The 20,521-nt window shown below is 39.2% G+C and overlaps 1 protein-coding gene across 1 annotated transcript in view; it reads left to right on the top strand.

Annotated features, from left to right (window-relative positions):
• GABRG3 (gamma-aminobutyric acid type A receptor subunit gamma3) overlaps nt 1-20,521 on the top strand; it is a 707,345-nt gene that overhangs the window by 45,380 nt on the left and 641,444 nt on the right. The window contains exon 3 of the mRNA XM_079128443.1: nt 1,024-1,091. Coding sequence (XP_078984569.1) covers nt 1,024-1,091 — 68 coding nt within the window. The remainder of the gene's footprint in view (nt 1-1,023; nt 1,092-20,521) is intronic.

Below are 20,521 nucleotides of genomic sequence, written 5' to 3'. Positions count from 1 at the left end.
ACTGAAGGAGGCTCATTGAAATAATTGCAGATACAACTACTCTTGTTTCCATAGAAACTCCATGCAGAAAGGTTCCTGAGTCTTGTTCATATTTCTTCTGGACAGAAATATTCTGAAATTGGCTCTGTCCTCTCCTTTGTAGTCACTAAGTGGTGAGAAAGGGAAGGTCCTACCTTTCAGCTGGTAGGGAAGGTCCTACCAGCTCTCTGATTTGGAAGTTTCCCGACTTGGCAGACTCATTACTGGACTCACTCCCTTTGATTGCTGCCTCAGAAGGAAAAACTGTTTTGTTGTTATTGTTGTTGTTTTCTTTTTTTTCTTAGCCATACAAACCAATTTAACCTCCAGTGTGCAATGTTAGCTATCATACTTCTGATCTTATAACTTTTATGGCCTCATAGCTGGAACAGTAATTCTTTGACTTACTGAAATTTTAGTCATTTTTTAAAATTGCAGAATTTAAACTCTGTGATATATGTTGTGTCTTTAAAGAATATCAATAAGAAACATTTTTTATTTTTCTTTGGCAGTGAACTCATTAAAACTTTGCCTCGAGTTACTTTGCTTTGGAATTTGCTAGACAGCCCTGTGATAGATAAATAACCTGAATACTGGTACATTCCTGATAGTGCTCATCTCATGTGTCTAGTTCAGTCTTACAGCAAAGCTTTGGCAACTAATTACTTATATGATGTCTTATATTTTATCTCATATATTTGCTATAAAGTTAACTAATTCTATAGAATATAGTCATCTGTCACTGACAACTTGAAGTGTATAAGTGTCTTATTTTCCTAAAACTTAATAAATACAAGCAAGATTTTATCTTCCTTTGAAAATTTAAAAAAGTAAGTCAGGCAGGGTTTGCATTACAAATGCATGACAGATCCCAAAGAAAAATCCACCCATACGTTTCCAACAAGCCTCAAGATGTTAGTAGTACATGAGTCACTGGGGTGTTGAATTGTGCTCTCCTCTCCTTTCTAGCATGAAATATTAACATATGTGTATTTTTCTCCACAGTAAAACCGACTGTAATCGATGTTGACATTTATGTTAACAGCATTGGTCCTGTGTCATCAATAAACATGGTAAGAAGATTTTATTTTCTGATCTGATGGCAATAGAACTCCTTTTGGTTTACATTCTTATTGTGGATTTCTGTTTGACATTTACCATGTAAATTTAAAACTCAAAATTCACTTCTTAAATCTATAGCATTTATTGGTAGTTTAAATATTCAGTGAGACATTGCTCTGAAGATTAATAAATGTCCCCACTGTCTCCTTTTCCACACAGGCCTTTATAGCACATAGATTTTCAGAGGGCATTACTTGCAATTTTGCAATCATTGGTTTAATTGAGCTTCTTAATGTTAGGGGTGACTCTAAATGACAGCTTGTTACTTTTGGTTTTAACAAGATCCAAGAGATCTACCTTTACGTGTTCTCAAGAAGGGATTGGGGATTACCCAGTTATACTCTTGTCTTTGGGGAAATGTTTGAGAGTAAATCAAATGTCATTGTTTATTTATTTCAGTATGGGATCAAGTATATGCTTTCCTTGAGGAGGGTGTTTCCACAGACTTATAAGCAAATTGAGCTAAGGGCTGATATGCTGGAAAATAAGATACAAGCCTCCTGTTTCAGGCTGCAGGCCATGTGTACCACCGGTGAGGAATGTAGAGGTTTCCTGGAGCAGTCCTTAGATTCCTAGCCCCAAGTCATGTCATGGAGAGTCCATGCCGGGGTCTTTCCTGTGCTCACTCCTGCACATTTTTTCACAAACTGGGGGATGTGTGAGACTAGAGGGGACTATCCAAAATGCTAACTCACTTGTCTTCTTTACATTGCAGTGTTCTGTGGATGGAAATAAACCCTCCACAATTAGTAGCAAGATTGCACTGCCAGATTTTAAAAGTGTTCTTTCCTTTGGTGAGATGAAGGTTCCATTTATGGGTAAAATTATACTCATGGGTGAATCCTTCAAAAACCATTCTTGGGGCTGGGGGTATAGTGTAGTGGTATAGCGTGTGCTTATCATGTGCTAAGCTCTGAGTTCATTCACCCAATTAAAAAGCATGACCTCAATCAATAAATTGGAACATAAAGGTAAAATGAATAAAAGAGAATTACTTTATACAGTCAATGGACTATAGATGACTTTTGTATTAAAATCAAGTTGCAAATCTCATAGTCCCAGTCCTGTTAAGTATTTATTTGACTGTATGAGAATAATCATTTCCTAATGTATTTATTTCTTATTACAGATTTTTATTTACTTATGTTTGTCACATATTTTATTCAGCAGCTTTATATGTAACATGTTTTTGCTGTTACATGTTCACATTTCAGTGAAAAGAAAGATACCTCTGTAAATGTATAGTTACCAAATTATTTTAGCAAAGCATTCTCACATTTGTATGCGTAGGGATTTCCTGTAGCTTTGAGATCTACTCTGTGCTTAGTATTAGGCTTTGGTACTGAAATCGTTGGGAAATCACAGGTGTCAGAGGAGGATGCCAAGTGTGTGACCATCAACCTCATGTGATAAGGACTCTGCTAAAGTTAGGCACCCTCTACAGGAAAGTTGGAGGAACAGAACACACTTCTCCCCTGAGGTCATCTCAACCTGAAACCTGACTGACAGGAGAAAGTTTGTTGGCTGGGATAGTGTGGGAAGGTCCCTGGTGAAAAAACAGGATAACAGTGTGTGACACGATTGGGGAGAGATTGTCCCAAGGAATGCCCAGGGTGTGGGCACAGCGGGTGTCACCCTTGTCTTCTCAGACTGAGGCCTTAAAGCCATGGCAAAGATTTGGTCTTTGACCTTAGGTTTGTCCAAAACAGATCACAGTGTTTGGAAAAGTGCAAATCCACTTCCACCTTAGATATGTGCAGATCATATTTTATGAGATTAATTCTTAATTCAACTCCTGCAAAATCTCTGGTCAAACCTCCTTTCACACTTTAAAAAAAAAAAACAACCACATAATGGTATTCAGTTGACATCAAGGAGTTGAGATCTTAAACTCCTGCCCTTCCATCTAAGATGTCCTTAATCAAAATGGCCTGAGGCACTTTAAGCCCTCCTTCTCTAAAGAAAAATCCTTAGGCTTCAGCAACATATACATCCTTATACAGATATAGCAAGTTACCTGTATTAGGTTTTTTTTTTTTTTTTTTTTTTTTTTTTTTTTTAACAGGGATTGGAACATAAAGCTTTTTTCAGTTAACCTCCTTATTTAAAAAAAAAATTGCCCTGAATGTCTTGAAACATTTAGTCCATGTTTTTCTTCCAAGAATGTGACTCTACTGCAGTAAAAGAGTAGACCAATGAATGCGGCTGCCTTAATTTCGTGAAACCAAAGCAGCTATCCAGGCAACAGTAGACAAACTGATCAATAGCAAGTGTTTTACTTTGGAAATAGTGGCATGTTTACTATCCATTCTTGGCAAAGCTGAGGTTGTCTAGGCCATTCCTGCATCTAATTTCATGAGGAAGAGATAATATACTACTGATATACCCCTCAGCTCAGCAAAGCATGGGCAAGGCAAGGGTTTGTTTAGTGTACACACACACATTTATACTTATAATTTATACTTATAATTTCTACGTTCTCTGTGGGTGAATCTCTGTATCTCTCTTTGCTCATTCACTAAACATTTGCTACTGTGTTATAGGCACCATGATGGATGCAGGTAAAATAAGATGAATGAAGTTCTATTCTGGGCCAAGCAAATGTACAAATGCATTAGGTGCCAGGTGTAAAGCTCAGTGCTGAGCAACCCAGACGAGGGAATATCTTGCTGACCTGCAGGAGGTGTCCAAGGCCTTCTGAGGCACGGGCCTCCACACCGGCTCTTGAAGGATGAGAATTTCTTACCTTTGCATTTAGAACACTTTGCTGGGAAGTCAAAATGTTACAGGACTGCCTTCTCACGTTGGGGAACACATCACATGTACTCATCGTATCTGTGAAGCCAAATTACATAATTTAAAAAGAATATAAAGTGGTTAAAAGCAAAATGGACCTTCCAACAATAAAGATTTAAAAGTAGACAACTGACTATGTAAGTGGGCATTGAGTATCAAATCATCAATAAAACAACAGAAAAATGTGAGAGATACTAAAACATTCAAAGAATGTTTATAGGAAAAAGCACCATTTAGAGATGTGTATATGTTTTCAGGATGTAAATTTGTATTGGGGTTTGATAGCATGAATGACTTTTCTCCTAAAATAGCCACTTAGCAATCAGTAACTTAGGGAAGGCAAGGACTTTTTCTTCCTCTTTGCCTCTCCCCTGTTTGGCTTTTTGTTGACATTATTAAGATTGAAGATTTAATTTCAGACCTTTCTTCTGCTAAATGAAAATGAAGGTTCATTTCAATATTGTTGAATAGGTTGACTTTGATTGTCTTGTTTATCCTGCAGTTGTTCACATTTTTGCTGGTTATTGAGGAAATTAGAATAGGTTGAGATGGGCCCAGGGGAATATTCTTTTGCACAGTGCTTTCATAGCAGCCTCTGTCTTTGTCATGACAATATATCTAAATGTTCCTCATCAAAAATTCCTCATCAAAATTGTGCACAAACTGTTTCAGGACCCTGCAGGGGTCCTTAAGCTGCATGCAGGGGAGCTTGTGGGTTTATTTTTGAGAATATCCACTTTAAGTAGCCTTTTAGGAAAAGAAAGAAGAAAACTGGTGCTCTGATATCTAGTCTGTGCTGTCAGTCTCATCTAATTTAGTCTTCAATAGATCGTAGTGGGGAATCTATTCTTTTTCCTGTTGAGTTAACTGAAACTCATTAAGAGTCCAGAACAAGGATTTCATTATGACCCACTTGGTGGTAACCCAGGCTTGTTCTTCAGTCAGTCTGGTGATAATGCAGCTCTCTGTATGCACCAGTGTAGCTGCTGCTTTAACCAAGACCTTGAGATGAAAAAGACTCAGCATGAGTCTACTGTTTGGATTGCTTTTCCTTTAGAGAACCATTAAATTAGTAGATTTTATTTTCTATGGAAGCTTTAGGTTTACAGAAAATTTGCATAGAATGTACAGAGAATTCTCAGAATCCACAGTTTATGTTAGGGTTCACTCTTGGTGTTGTATACTCTGTGTATTTGAACAAAAGGATTATGATATGTGTTCATCATTGTAGTATCATACCGAAAACTTTCATAGCCTCCCAAATCCTCCGTGCTTTCCCTATTCATCCCTCTTTTCCCCTGACCTATGGTGAGACCCAATCTTTTTACATTCTTCATAGTTTTTCCAGAATGTTACATATTTGGAATTATACCATATGTGGCTTCTCTAGACTGAGGAAGTCCAAGACAGGTGGTGAGTCAGCACAATGTAACTATAATGTGTGTTACCCCCAAATTAATGGGTGGTTATGTAAGTCATGGGGACAGGTTAAACTTCACCAGAATTTCATTATATGATACATAACCTCACATATAAAACTTATGAGATATTGTGCATCCACAAGGGTCATGGGGGAAAATGTGAGGCCAAACTCATTGCTGCTCTGTTCCCCTTTTATTTAAACCTTTAAGAAATTACATCAGGCAGTCATGCCCTTATTAAGGCCTGTAGAAGGTAAACTCCATTTCAGAAGAGTTGATCTTGTTGAAGGATGATTTATTGCTTTGTAGAGCTTTCCTGAAGGCATTAGTTTCAGGAAAGTCCAAAAGAAGTGCTGGCTGATGTAATGTGCTACTGACTTTCTTTAGGTTTTCTTCATATTTATTCCATAAGAAGGGTCATAGCAGTTTTTGCCTATGTGGTTTGATACCTTTCATTGGTGTTTGGACACTGTTGCTCATCATTTCTTTTTTATTTTTGATTTACACATAATAATTTCATATGCTTATGGTGTACAACATAATGTTAAATTCATGTGTACATTGTGTAATAATTAAACAAGAGTGAGTAGCATATCCATGAACTTCAACATTTACCATTTTTTTGTGGTGAGAACATTTCTAATAGCCAAGATATGGAATCAGCCTAAGTGTTTGTCAACATAGGAGTGAATAAAAATCATGAACTGTTATTCAGCCATAAAGTGATTGAAATTAGTCATTTGCAATGATGTGATATGAACCTGGCGGACATTATGTTAGGTGAAATAAACCAGGTATAGAAAGGCAAATAACCACATGATCTCACTCTTACATGAGATTTTTAAAAGTTGAACTCAAAGAAGAGTAGAATGGTGATTAACAGAGCCAGCGGAAGGGAGACAAGTATCAAGAAGATGAGAAGGGAGACAAGTAGCAGGAAGATGCAATGGACACACTATTACAGTTAAATAACAGGGATAATTCTGGTGTTCTGTTTGTACCTTAGAATGAATATATTTAGCATTAGTGCATTGGATAATTCAAAATAGCTATACAAGATGATTTTGAATGTCCCCAACACAAAGAAGTAGCTAGTATTTCTTAAAATATTGCATCAGCACCATTTTCTTTTTCTCATGTTCTGAGACTTCAGAATTTGAAGGTTAAACATTTCTCCCATGTCCCCTTTGTTCCCCTGCTTGTGCTATCCTTTCTTTCCCTTTGCCCTCCTTGATTGGCTCATTGGGAAGCCTTAGGACCTTCCTTTCAGCATCCTAAATCAGTCTTCATCTGAGTCCAGTGATTTGTCAAAGCTATCAGTTGAGCTCTTAATTTCAGTGACTGTATTTTTCATCTCTCAAATTTTAATTTGATTCTAATAGATGTCAGTTTTCTGGTTAGATTCTCCACCTTGCAATCTGTTTTATTAAACACATTAATCATTAAATTCCCAATTGATAACTACAGTATTTGGGCTCTGATTCCATTTCTATTGTCTATTTTCTTTCTCGGCTTCATTTCTTGACATGCCTGGCGATTTTGATTGTCATAAAAATTTGTAGAGGTTTTATGCGATGTTTGCCCACCTCTCTGGAGGTCTGAGCTGTTACGGGAGGTCTGATCTGTGTTGCTGAAGTGCAGCTGGGCTCTGGTTCTCCCTCTCTGGCTCCCCAGAGGTCCCAATTTAAGTGCTATAAAATGGATAAAATTTGGCTCCTCATTTTAGTCATTTTTACATTTGCTTTCAACCTTTTACTCTGTACAGAGTTGTCGGTAAATGGATCAAGGGGGAACCAGTAATCTTGGCTCACTTTTCTGTCACTTGTTTTCTTTGAAATCATAACCCCTCCTGTTCTGACTGAACTCTAGTTTTTGCCTCAAGCTCTACTAGGTTTTTCACTTTAGCAGCTTCTCTCTGCCCAGTTTCTTCACATTGTACACTAGGCCAACAAGAGACAAATTGTGGGGAGAAGCAACAATGGGAATTGGAGTTTATTTTGATAAACCTGCCTGCTCTGTTTTTGGCTTTTTCAAAAGTATCTTTTAAACTCATATTTTATCTGGGTTTTCTAATTTTCTTAGTTGAGTGTTGGGGTACTATAAGTTATGCCATCAAAACTTTGAACCTTTGAAAAACTTTTTAAAAATTATTTTTTTATTAACGTGTTAATTGAACATATTAGTGGGGTTCAGTGATATTTAAATGCATGTACAGAATGAGAACTGATCAAATACAACCTCCCTTTATCCACCCCCCATAACTCCTCCCAACCTCTAGTAATCACTATTCTACATTCTTCATCAAACTAGAAGAAATAATCCTAAAATTCATATGGAAGTCCAAAAGATCCCAAATAGCCACAGCAATCATGAACAAAAAGAACAGAACTGGAGACATCACAACCCCTGATTTAAAGACATACTATTGATCCATAGTAACCAAAACAACATGGTACTGGCATAAAAACACACACAGACCAAGGGAATAAAAGAGAGATCCTAGAAATAAACCTATGTATCTACATTCAACTGATTCCTGACTAAACCGCAAAAAACATATATTGAAGAAATGACAATTTCTTCAATAAATAGTTTGAAATTTTAAATTTATATGGAATAAGGTTTAATTCTGAATAGTTATCAAGGAGTAATTTGGGGGCAAGAATAAAGTCCGAAATACACTTACTGAATAATTTTTATATTATTGCTTTGAGAACCTCCCAAACCACCCTCAGGTTATTTAAGAAGAGTTTTCTAGGGATCAGTCTTTCTTGTTTTTCCCTGAGAATATCGATGCATTGAAAGAAACTAATAGAAATTGATTATGCATTTCTTCTAGAAATATTGGCTTTAGAGGAACATAACCTTGGTCCATTATCAGTTGTTCAAGAGGATGGTCTCATATGTAGTTTTAATATTATTTTAAGAAATCAAAAATAATATTTTTTCATGCTAAACATGTATGTTCAAGATGTGTTTTATTACCAAAGGGAAAGCCCTTTCCATGCTAATAACAATAGAAATAATAATATTTAAAGTATGCTTGTTGCTCCATAGATCAATGGAGTATTCTGGAGGAGCCACACAAATCATGTGGGAATGATCTCTGGAACTAAAGGAAACAAACAAACAAACAAACAAACAAACAAAAACAAATAAACAAACCAAAAAAAAGCCTCCAAGAAAATCTCTCCTTGAAAGGCCTTTTAACCTAAGAAGCTTATTTGACCATGAACCCTGACTCAAAGCCTGTGTGTCTTTTTGATCACTTGACTATCCCTAGGATCCAGTCAGAGGCCTGTTAATGCTTGTCAAATGAATGAATGAATGAAGCATCATCTTTACCCTCTGCCTCTCACATGCATACCCCTTTGGGAGTCTATATCTATGAATGAACACACACTCTGCATACCCATACCCCATCCATGTCTTTAGTGTACCATTTCTTCAGTTAATAGATGGATATTTCTTGCTTTAAATATGAACTCATATTTATTCACTGCTTCCACTGTGTGTTAGCGTTCCATTTCTGGGACAGAATACCTGTGATAAATCAACTTAAAGGAGGAAAGGTTTATTTTGGCTCATGGCTTCTGAGTGTTCAGAACTTAGTCACTTGGTCCCATTGCTTTAGGCTTCTGACAGTGTGGTATATCACGGTGAATAGTGGAAAGGTCTGTTCACCTCATGGCAGCTGTGAAGCAAAGAGAGAAAGGGTCTGGGATCCCAATTTTCTTTCAGTGATACCCGCATGACCTAACTTCCTCACCCTAGGCCTTACCTCTTAAAGGCCCACCACTTCCCAATAGCAGCACAGCCTGGGGACCATGCCTTTAACACATGGCCTTTGTGGGATATTGAAGATCCAAACCATAGCACAGTGTTTCAAGAATTTAATCCTGACATTAAATTTAAGAGACCATTGCTATAATCACCCAAATTTAAGGTTGATGAAGCTAAGGCTTTTGAAGCTTAAGCCATATTTCAAAGACCATCTACCTAGATGACAGGACCACCACCCTCACTTTTCCATCCCTAAAAGAACAAAGAAATCAGCATGGGTTCTTCTAAAGGGTATGTCTTAAATGTAGAAAAGATGAAATTTAAACTTACATCACATCTCCTCTTTTCTTTGTCTTCTTGGTGTCTTGGAATTTCTCACTATTTCATAGAAAATGCCATTAGAGATACTACTTTGTAACAGGCACTCATGTCCACTGCACAAATGGATGTGAACTTTTCAGCAACTTAAGAATACTGAGATATTCGTGATAATAAAACAGCTGACCTTTGTTTGTAGTCATCTCATGCACAAACTCTTTCAAAGGTAGGAATAGCTTTTTATTTTACTTTTTCATCTTAAACTTTTCCATTTCAATTGTATATTTGACAATTGATATTTCTCATTCTTCACACTATGTGTTTCTGTAAAGAACATCCTTATGTTGCATTAAAGAAAGATTTTCCTGAAAGGTATGATTGATGGATTGGATTTCTTGTGAAAACATTGACAGAATTGCTTCCATTTTACCTGTGAAGAGGTTCCTGCAAACCTTTGCATAGGCCAGCTAGTGTAGCAATTTGCTTTGGCCAGAGTGCACACTAGCAGTAAGATTGGAGCATAGTCGGAGAGGTGCTCTGTGCTCAGGACTTGATTCAGGTGACAAGAGTCATAAAGGTGATTAGTCACATGCATCTTTTAGAAAAATATCTCTGGTAGCATTGTGGATGATGATGGTAGGGAATACAAAGACCAAGTTAGGGAAACATGCTAGGAATTTTTGTGAATTTGCAGTGTGAGAAGTGGTGAGTTCTGAATCTGAGTAGTGGTGGTGGACTATAGAGGAGGGTGTGCATTGGAGAAATGTAATTTCTAAGACGTGATTGAATACATGTAGGCAGTAAGGATTGGGAGAAGTCAAAGGTGACTCACATCCTAACAGTGTTCATTAATCCAATAAATATTACTAAGCTTCTGCTATGGATCAGATGCTAAATCAGGTAATGGGAACAAAATAGTGAATGGAACAAATGAAAACATAACATTTTATAAGACGTAACCCCTGTGATTTAAGCCATTGAAATGCCAAGTATGCACAATGTTATTTCAAACTGTGGACATTTCCAAGTAGATGGGTATGACCTATCTAAATTAAACATGTAGGTATGACCACACCATGAAGGTTTCCTACATGGGAATTAGGGAGAAGAGGGAAGGAGAGAGCCTAGATATGAGTTTATAGGTGCCAGATCACAGGAGGGCTTTGCAGAAGATGGTGGGATCTTTACATTTTATTCTTGGTTCAGGAGGAAAACACATGAAATGTGCTAACTAGTAGTTATGTAACGTGGTTTACCTTTAAAAAATAATGCTTTATCCTGAGTATGCAAACAGTTGAAAGATCAGTTTAAAGTTCTCTGGAGGCAAGACTATGCCAACATCTGGAAATCCTGTCTGTGGAGACTTTTGTAGGTTAAATTATGTCTCTCCCACCCCCAATTCATATGTTGAAGTTGTATCCCTCAGTATCTTAGAATGCTACTTCATTCAGATACAGGGTTGTTACAGTTATGATTAGGTTAAGATGAGGTCATACTGGAGTAGGGTGGGCCCTATTTCAATATAACTTACAAAAGGGGAGAATTTGGACACACACACACACACATACACACATATACAATGAGGAGAACACTATGAACATGATGGATGGAAGCCATTGAGGTGAGGCATCTACAAGACAGGAAATGCCCAAGTTGACCAGCCACTCCAGCTAGAGGACAGCCTGGACCAGATGTTTTCTCATGGCCCTCGAATAGAAACTACCCTGCTGACACCTGGATCCTGGACATCCAGCCTCCTGTGAGACACTGAGCTACCCACTTTGTAGTACTTCACTACGGTGACCCTGGCACTAATGCCAGGTCCAAGTTCTCTTCATTTATGAAAGACTGCTACATCCCACATGGCATTGACTGGCAGCTGGCCTAAGAGGCTGGGGTTTGCTGCCCGTCCTTGCTCCCTTCTCAGGACTTAGGGTTCCAGGCAGATGTGATTGACAGGTGCCACAGAGCAGCTCATGGTGTTCCTGTTGGTATAGCTCTTTAGCAATATTGTGAGTTCTCCCAGTCAGGTTCTGGTCCCTACTCTGTCATTGCCATTAGAATAGCCCTGTTTCAGTCTGTTCAGGCTGCCCTAATAACCTATCTTAAACTGTTATCTCTAAAGAGCATAAATGTATTTCTCACAGTACGGTATGCTGGGAAGTCCAAGATCAAGACTCTAGAAGTGTCTGGTGAGGACCTGCTCTCTGCTTCCAACACAGTGCCGTCTATGTGTCATTGCATGGCAAAGGGGCAAGGAGCTCCCTTCAACCTCTGTGAAAAGGCCACCAATTCCATTCATGAGGATGGAACCCTCATATCCTAACCTCTTCCACAAAGGCCCCACCTTTTAATACAATCCCGTTGAGTACCAGGTTCTGACATGAATTGGGATGCAAATAACAGTATTCACACAATAGCAAGCTGTATGGTTGGGGATTACCTTCAAACTTAATAATCAAGAACCTGAGACCTGCCTTCAGAGGGTAAGCAGAAGTAGGACATGAATCCAGGGTCTAGCTTTACCACTGGCTGGTTCAGGGGTATCAATAATAATTTCTGAAATTCTCATTCTGAGAAGCAAAGCTATTCATGTACTCTGAAGTGATCAGGGTGTGTTGGGTTAAATATAAGATGTGACCTGAGAGGGGCTTATGGAGAAAAGAGTGGCCATGCCTTTCAGGGAGAGACTCGCTGTCATCAACCCTGCTAGCTTCTGTACCCCACTTCATATTTATAGTGAAATTTTCATGGGTCGTGAATCCCCTATGTCAAGATAAGCACCATACACCCCTAAATCACAGCATCAGAGGGACGAGGATGCTGCACATGACTGATAAGTATTTGTATTCAGATCTGTTTCTGCTATGAGAATTGGAGATCCTCCAGGGCATGAATTTGTGATTTTCTCTTTCTCCCCAATCTAACAGGGATGTATGACTTAGAGCTGACTTCTAGTTGATGGGTGGGGGAGCATGGATCGATGGAGGGAGGTAGGAAGCTGTTTGGGATGAGAAACAGCATAATGGACTTGGGATGTGGGTGGTATTTAAGGGGTAAGTTTTGGAAGACAGGTCCACGGTCATCTTTTTCCACTAATACATTCTGGCATTTGAACAATGTCAGGCAGAGAGCACTAAATACTTGGGTCATGTGGAAGTATACACCTTTATCCTTTGAATTTAGGTTTTAGAGACCCAGAGTCAAAGACTGTCATTTCGTCTTTGTGTCTCTCATAACACCTGCAGCCTGTACCATGTGAGGCATGTGTCCATGCTAGACATTTTTTAACTAGATAGGAGTGTGTGAGTGTGTGCCTTGCCTCACTGCACAAGTTGGAAGGGAAGATCTAGCCACATTGTGTAAAATGGAAGAAAGCAAGGAGTGTGTGCCTATGTGATTCAGTCAGTTCAAACTTCTAGGATGATTTAGGATTCTGGAAATGATGCCACAGTTCCAAAGTATGTTCACTGAATATGTTTTTCTTTGCGGTTATGGTGCAGTGACTCAGGACTATTTACCTACCAAAGCATCTAACAACTTGATCATCTTCATACAAATGACCACAAAGATCATTCTAAGTTGAGAATAACAGAAATAACTTACACTGAATAGTCAGGAATTTTCTGAAATATGCAGAAGCCACCTGACAGGGTATCACCAACACATCACTTTGCCCAGGGGCTCAGGCTCAGTCATGGCATTTTATGCTAAGGTCTTAACACTCTCCAAGCTCACGCAGTCTTCTAAGGAAATGGACTTCAAGGTCAAGGGGATCATCATCTCTCCTGGTCTCATTGCAGGTGAGCTGACTCCTCTAGCCTTGGTGCTACATACTCTCTTCTCTGTGCTGACCACTCTTGGACACCAGTGTCTTTACCTGGTCCTCATGTTAGGATCAACAGAATGGTCTTCAGACCAGGAGTAGCTGCAGAAACCACACTGAGAAATGTCATGCTTTAGAAGTAAGAACCACATGTTCTCCAGGATCCCGCGCTCTCACAGGAGCTGAGGGGTAGTGTGAGAAATACAGTGTGGCCATTCAGGACTATGAGAGTCTGTCTTAAAGGGGTTAAAAACAGAGGGTAGAGGGTAGGTGCAGGAGGGAATGAGGTGTCTTTGTGATGTCAATATAGGATGAGCTTGGGTACAAAAATGTTGGCAAAGAATGAGTGAGGGAAAAAATAATTCTAGAAAAGGAGTGAAACACCTCTCTTCCATGTGAAACATGATGGAGCAAACATCTCTACCCCACCTGCAGTCTGGAAAGGCATGTCCTTTTTTCCAAGTAGCCTTTGGGAAGAGTGACAACCTCACTTGTCCCTTCATGTCTCCTCATGCTCATGTGGAGCTGTTGGTACTCACAATCTCTGACTCCCAGTGTCTTGCCTTCTACCTGCTTTGGTTTGCTCTTCATTCCCTTTGCTGCCTGCTGCTTTCCTTCCCTTCAATACAGTACCTCCCACACTTGAGGTCTCATTTTTCTGAGATTCAATTACTTTAGTCAACAAAGGTCTGAAAATATCAAATGGAAAACTTAAAAAATGAATACTCCACAAGTTGTAAATTTCAAGTTGTCGATGAGTAGTGTGATGAAATCTCATGCCATCCCACTCCATCCCACCCTGGATGTGAATTACCCTTTTGTCCAGTGTTTCCCTGCTGTATATCTACCTGCCCATTAGTTTCTTAGTAGCCATCTTGGATATCAGAATGACTCTTGGTGTCACAGTGCTTGTGTTTAAATAACTTTTATTTTACTTACTAATGTACCTGAAACACAAGAATAATTATACTGGTCATTCAAACATACAAAAGAGAAGCTGTAAAGTGCTTCCTTTAAGTGAAAAGGCCGAAGTTCGCTACTAAATTTTAAAAAAAAAAAAAAGGCAAAATCATATATTGAAGCAACTAAGATCTATGGTAAGAATGAATCTTCTATCTGTGGAAAAAAATAAGTTCATATTAGTTTTGCTGTTGTACTTCAAACTGCAAATGTTACAGTGGCAGGACAAGATAAGTGTTTAGTTAAGATGGAAATGGCATTAAATTATAGGGTTTGGTACTATCTGAAGTTTCAGGCAACCACTGCAGGCTTTGGAATTTATCTCCTAATGACACAGTAAACCCTTGGAATTTTATTCAAAGAGTTATTTGCTCAGTATCTTTAATTCTTTTCTGCTCCCTTGTCAGGCTTACATTGTGTTTAGCTTTTTATCTTCCTCATCTGCTCTTCTCTCATAAAACCTTCATAGAAGTGCACAGTTACCATCCAGCAGCTGGGTCTGAGTTCATTGCCCCTTTGCTCAAAAGCCCTGGGAGCTCCCAGGTGCCTGTGGAGCGGGGGCTCCTTCGCTTGCACCGGGGCTCTTCTGCAGTGCACCTCATCCTGCCTTTCAGTGTCCACCCCGCCATGCATGGTGTTTGACGCACAGCCATCCCCCAGCCTTTCCCCAGATGCCACTTTCCCATACATGCCTTTCTCATTCCACACCCTTCTAGAATGACCCTCTAGTTTTTCTTTCTTTCTTCTTTCCATTTTCTACTTTGAGTTTAAAAATGTATATATATTTTTTTAATCAGGCATTGAATATTTAATGAAAATATAAAGTCAGAGTATTAATAACTAAATAAAATGGAATAGAATGAAAACATTGATATAGACTATTTGTGAAATCTTGCATATAATAAAGGTAGAAGATCACAGGAAATATATAAACTTTTTTTTTAAAGTTTCAGAAGATTTTTATTTTTGTTTTTGCCCTTAAGGCTTATACTCTTAAAATATACACCAAGAGAACAGTAGGAAAACAGTCACATGTATAATATTTTACCTACAAACATGCAGACAAAAAGCCTATTTTAAAATATCACAAATTGACACATAATTGTGTATATTTTTGGGATGTTGTGTGTTGTTTTAATACACATAGTAGTGTAGGAATCAGATCCTGGTAATTAGCACATCCATTACCTCAGATATTCATTAAATCTTTGTGATGGGAACATTAAAAATCCTCCTTTGGCTATTTTAAAATGCACAATAAATTATTGCAAACTCTTCAGTTTTCTTTCTGTACATACTTTATTTACTCTTCAGGGTTCACATTGGTGCCTTTTCTTTTCCTCCCAGAAGTCTATCCACCACCTCCACTGAGTATGCTCCTTCTATCAGCAACTGTTGAAATAAAAATAAATATGTGAAAAATAAATATGACTTGAGACCGCTATGGTGGTCTCAAGCAATATGATACACACACACACACACACACACACACACACACACACACACATATATGTATATACCTATACATACACATATGTATACATATATACATATATACACATATATATACATATACACACATGTATATGACATTTATGTATATTTATATGTATATTTGTGTGGGTATACATATACACACATGCAATTCCTGGAATTTTAAACAATCTTGGAGACTCTTGTAAAAAGGAGGTAAAAGTCAACAAGAAAAATCATACTTCAGTGATTCTTGATGACGGTTCTCCTATACCTTATTTAGTAACTGTTCTGAAAAGTTGTAGTCTCTGGACACCAGCGCCATGTCTCTTACCCTCCTCCTTTTGGAGGAAAAACACTTGTCAGTGTCCAGAGCAAATAATAGAGAAAGTGGTGAAGGCACATTTTATTCAGGACTATTGCAAGGGGAAAAGGTGATCCCAGTGTAGAACTGAGCCCCATTCCACATAACCACAGAGAAAAGTGAGGTTGGAGTGCCAGGAAGCAGCAGTCAGTGGGTGGAATATTACTAACAGGAAACCTCAAGTCTGGGGAGAATTCTAGTGGAACCAGCCTACCCAGACTCCTGCTGAAGTCAGACCAGGGTGATCAGATACCAAGAGTGGAGAATGAGAATCAGATATTGACGGTGATCAGATATCGAGGGTGATTGTGGGTTGAAGGTAGAAAATTCTTGCTGAACAGATTTAGTAATGGTCTTTCCTAAAATTGCATTTCACAAGAAAGTGGACAGGTTGTTGTAGTAGAAAGTTTAGAAGCCTGACCGATGTTTGGCTAAGCAGAGAATATTCTCTATACTGAGAACAGGATAGGGGAGCTGGACCATGAGGCTTGCCTGTTCCAGAAATGTTGGGAATCTCCTGTTGAATAAGAGAGGAAGGTACAGGAGGGAAAATGTTCTCACAATTGGGTACCACTGTCTTGTTGGTCAGCACCATGGAAGTGGCCCCAGTCCCTGCTTGCGGCTCAGTGGTTGTGTATAAGCAATCACTGCACCAGAAGGAAACTGAATCCAGTAGCCTCAAGTTCCATAATAAAGATTTGAAGACATCAAAAGTAGCCCTTCACAACACTGAGCATACTAAATCCACTTTCCAACTCAATACTAAGTGAGATCCAATGTTTAGTAACAGTGCTCTGCTACTGTCAGGGAAGCCTGGAATTTTTTTTCTGTCAGCTTTCTGCATTCTTAAAGGGCAGAACTATATACTCCAGGCCTGTTTTAAGTATATAGCAATTCTTATAGGTATGAAGAAGAGTCGCCCCTCATATCTATCCCTGAGGGGCTGCCATTGATGATGCATTGGTTGTTAAATAATGCCCTTGAAATCTGACTGTGGAGCTCCCTTGGAATTATTTAGCTACTCACATCAGAAACTTCTTATTTTATCAATAACTTCTAGAAAATTCTTCCTCACTGAGATGCTTTTCCCATTTCCAGTCTGCCACCTTCACTTCATTCCCTGTCTTCTTTATCTTGCCTTTATCATCTCTGCTTTGACCATACAGCTGCCCCACTGCCCATGTCTAAGCACTTCATGGTGTTCCACAGCTTGGGACAGCAGAGAAGGACTGAGCCTATTAAGGTTAGGCAAGTGTTCCAGGAAGGTGGATCCTAGTGGATACATTTCCATTTGGTGCACCCAATACTCTCAGGGAAGTAAGAGGTGCTGGACTGCTAAGCTTCCATCTACACATACCTCCTGCCTACTACCTGTAGTCCACTGAAGAGCCCTTGAAATTCTACAAGAGGACCAAGCTGAACAGATCAAACAACTGGACCTTATAGGCAGGATTTGTATATTTCCTTCCATAAGGCAGAGCTGACTGCTACCAGGTCACTGGGGGGGTGAATCAGGGAAACCAAAATGTTGGAGGGTTGGTTGCTGGGAGAAGAAATTTGCACATATGGTGGTATCCCTAGTCTCTTCCAAGGCCAATGACCTATGATTCTGGGAATCTGTGACACAAAAGGGAAATTTGATTTTCTAATATTTAAGAAACTTTAAAAATTTCCTACCAACAATTAGTTTTGCCAATGATTTGCAGTCACTTACCTTTTGTTTCTTGACTCTAATCAGCCCCAACCTTCTCTTTCATAATACTGCAGTCTAAAGACTTGAACTCTACCAGAAATTGAAAATGAATTGGAGTTATCAAAGAAAGTATTAATATAGTGGCTTCTTTCTTTCCCTTCCCCACCCCCTCCCCAGCTTGACTGCAAAGTTATAAGTTAGAGATTTTGAGAAAGACATTTAAATTAGGAAAGCAATTAAGTTTTAAGCACTGGAAAGGAATTTACATGAGATAAAAAGTGACCATGCAAAGTCAGTTCCCCTTCGTTCTTCTGAAATTGTTCTGAATAATGCTGGCCTAATGAAATTGACCAGCAAGACCCTGTTGCTTGAGGAGAGGGTTCTTGATCCTTTGTGAGGTTACAGATTTTTAACTGAACATTGTAAGTCATTCTTTTAAGTAAACTTTTACTTCTTGGTTTCCTTATTTTTAACAGCAAGCTCATTTACCAAATCAGCTAATCAAAACAAAGTGACATCATAAATATGTACAAATATTGCATGTCAATCAAAAATAAAATTAATGAAAAACAAAGCAAAGCAATAGACATTTGGAATCATCTTTGATAGTGTTTCTACTTTCTGTGTGTGCCGTGTCCCCAGGTGTGCTGGCCAGGTGACACATATGCAAATCTTTGTGCTGGAATGCTACAGCCCCTCCTGCTGCTCCCTGAATTTAGATTCATCTAAATTCTCCATTTCTCCTTTTTAATGTTTTTTTTTTTTTTTTTTTTTTTTTGGTACAAGGGATTGAACCCAGGGTCACTTAACCACTGAGCCACATCCCTGGCACTTTTGGTTATTTTTTTTTAAGAGGCAGGTTCTCGCTAATTTACTTAGGGTCTTGCTGAGTTGCTGAGACTGGCTTTGAACTCACGGTCCACCTGCCTCAGCTTCCTGAGCCACAGGGATTACAGGTATGTGCCACCACAACCAGCTCTCCATCCCTTCTTGACTTGTTTGCCATGTCACTTCCCAGAGTGAGCAAAGTGAGCCTGCCAGCCTTCTGATTAACAATATCTCCCAGGGGATGCCCATTTGCCCATTTCATGTACCTGATCCTTTGGTCACAGCCAGTTCACCTGCCTTGGGTACTGTCCCTGGTTCCTTCACTCCCATTCCACCTCATCTGACACAACACTGAGTCTTGGTGTGGCACTTCAGGAGCTTTCCTCATCCTGGGGCTCTTGGCCACTCCTTATAGCCATTTTTCTTGTTTTTCAATGCTATTGGTACTTGCAGTCAGCTTCAGACTCTGTGCCATGGGTATCAGGCTCTCCACGATGCACTTGGAACTTTTCTCCCTTGGCTATTGCTGCACCTAAATGTTCAGCAGGATGATCATGGTCTTCCAGCCCTAAGTCAGGCTGACCTCCTCTGAGAAGACCTTCCTTTTCACTTTAGGCTAGGATGATGTGACTAAAGCCCTGGGAGATGTGTGCCAGATGCTTACCAGAGAATCATTATCACCTTCCTGTCTATAGAATTTCTGGTGCCTTTGTGTTGTATGCTGTCAAGGGCAGACACCTTGCAGCTGTACCACTGGCCACTGGCTCAAGGACTGACCCTTAGTTATTGACCCTTGCTCAATAACTACATTTTTTTTCTTTTTTACATCTTAACCTACCTTTCACTGTCTGGAAGCTCTTCTCTGCCTGGTGAAACTATTTCCATCTTTTTCATCCAATTATATGATTCACTAACTCTCTAGTGAAGCCTTCCTTAGCAAGGCCCAGGCAGAATTGTTGATTAGATCAAATTTGTCGGGACATTTAATTTTCTTACAAGTTAGAACATAGCCACTGTTTTCCCCTTAGTTATAAGTATATATGGGGCACATTGTGATGTTTTCATATATGTATACATTGTATAATGATCAAATCAGGTAATTAGCATATCCTTGACCTTAAACATTTCTTATCTCACAGCTTATGTAGCCGGGAATTCCAGTATGGTTTGACTGGCTCCTGTGTTCCAAAGTCTCTCCTAACCTGCAGACAAGGCTGAGTGTGTTGTCATCTCAAGGCTGGATATGGGGAGAAGCTACTTCCAGCTTTGCTCATATGGCTGTTGGCAGAATGAGTTCCTCCTAGACTGTTGGACTAAGAGCCTCAGTTCCCAGTTGGACTTATTTGGCCTCCTTTGGTTCATGCCTCATGAGCCTCCCCACAAGGCAGATGGTTTTATCAGAGAGAGAAAGGGAGGGTAGAGGAAAGGCAAATGTCAGCCTGTTTTATGCTGCTTTGACAAAATACTTGAGACTGGATGATTTATAAAGATGGAGATTTCCTTCTTACAGTTCTGGATCTGGAAATTCCAAGGCCAATGAGACTGCATATAACTAGGACCTTCTTGTTGAGTCATTCCATGGCAGAAAACAGAAGGGCAAAAGAGTAAACTCAAGTGTAGGAGAGAGAGAAAAGCAGAGAGAGTTGGGTGGGGAAGTAGAAGGGGTCAAACTCATCTTTTTTAAAAAATGTTTTTTTATTTGGTCTAATTAGTTGCACATGATAGTAGAATGCATTTATATATTTTGATAGATCATACATAAATGGAGTGTAATCTCTCATTTTTCTGATTATACATTGTGTAGGATCACAATACTCATGCAGTCATGTATGTACATTAGGTAATAATGTCTGTTTCACTCTACTATCATTCCTACCCCTTTACCCCCGCCTCTCCCCTCCCTTCGCTCCCCTCTACCA

This window comes from Sciurus vulgaris (genome assembly GCF_902686455.1).
Source record: "Sciurus vulgaris genome assembly, chromosome: 2".
Classification (NCBI taxonomy): domain Eukaryota; kingdom Metazoa; phylum Chordata; class Mammalia; order Rodentia; family Sciuridae; genus Sciurus; species Sciurus vulgaris.
Note: the sequence above shows the minus strand (reverse complement) of the source record. Positions and strands in the feature narration are given on the sequence as shown.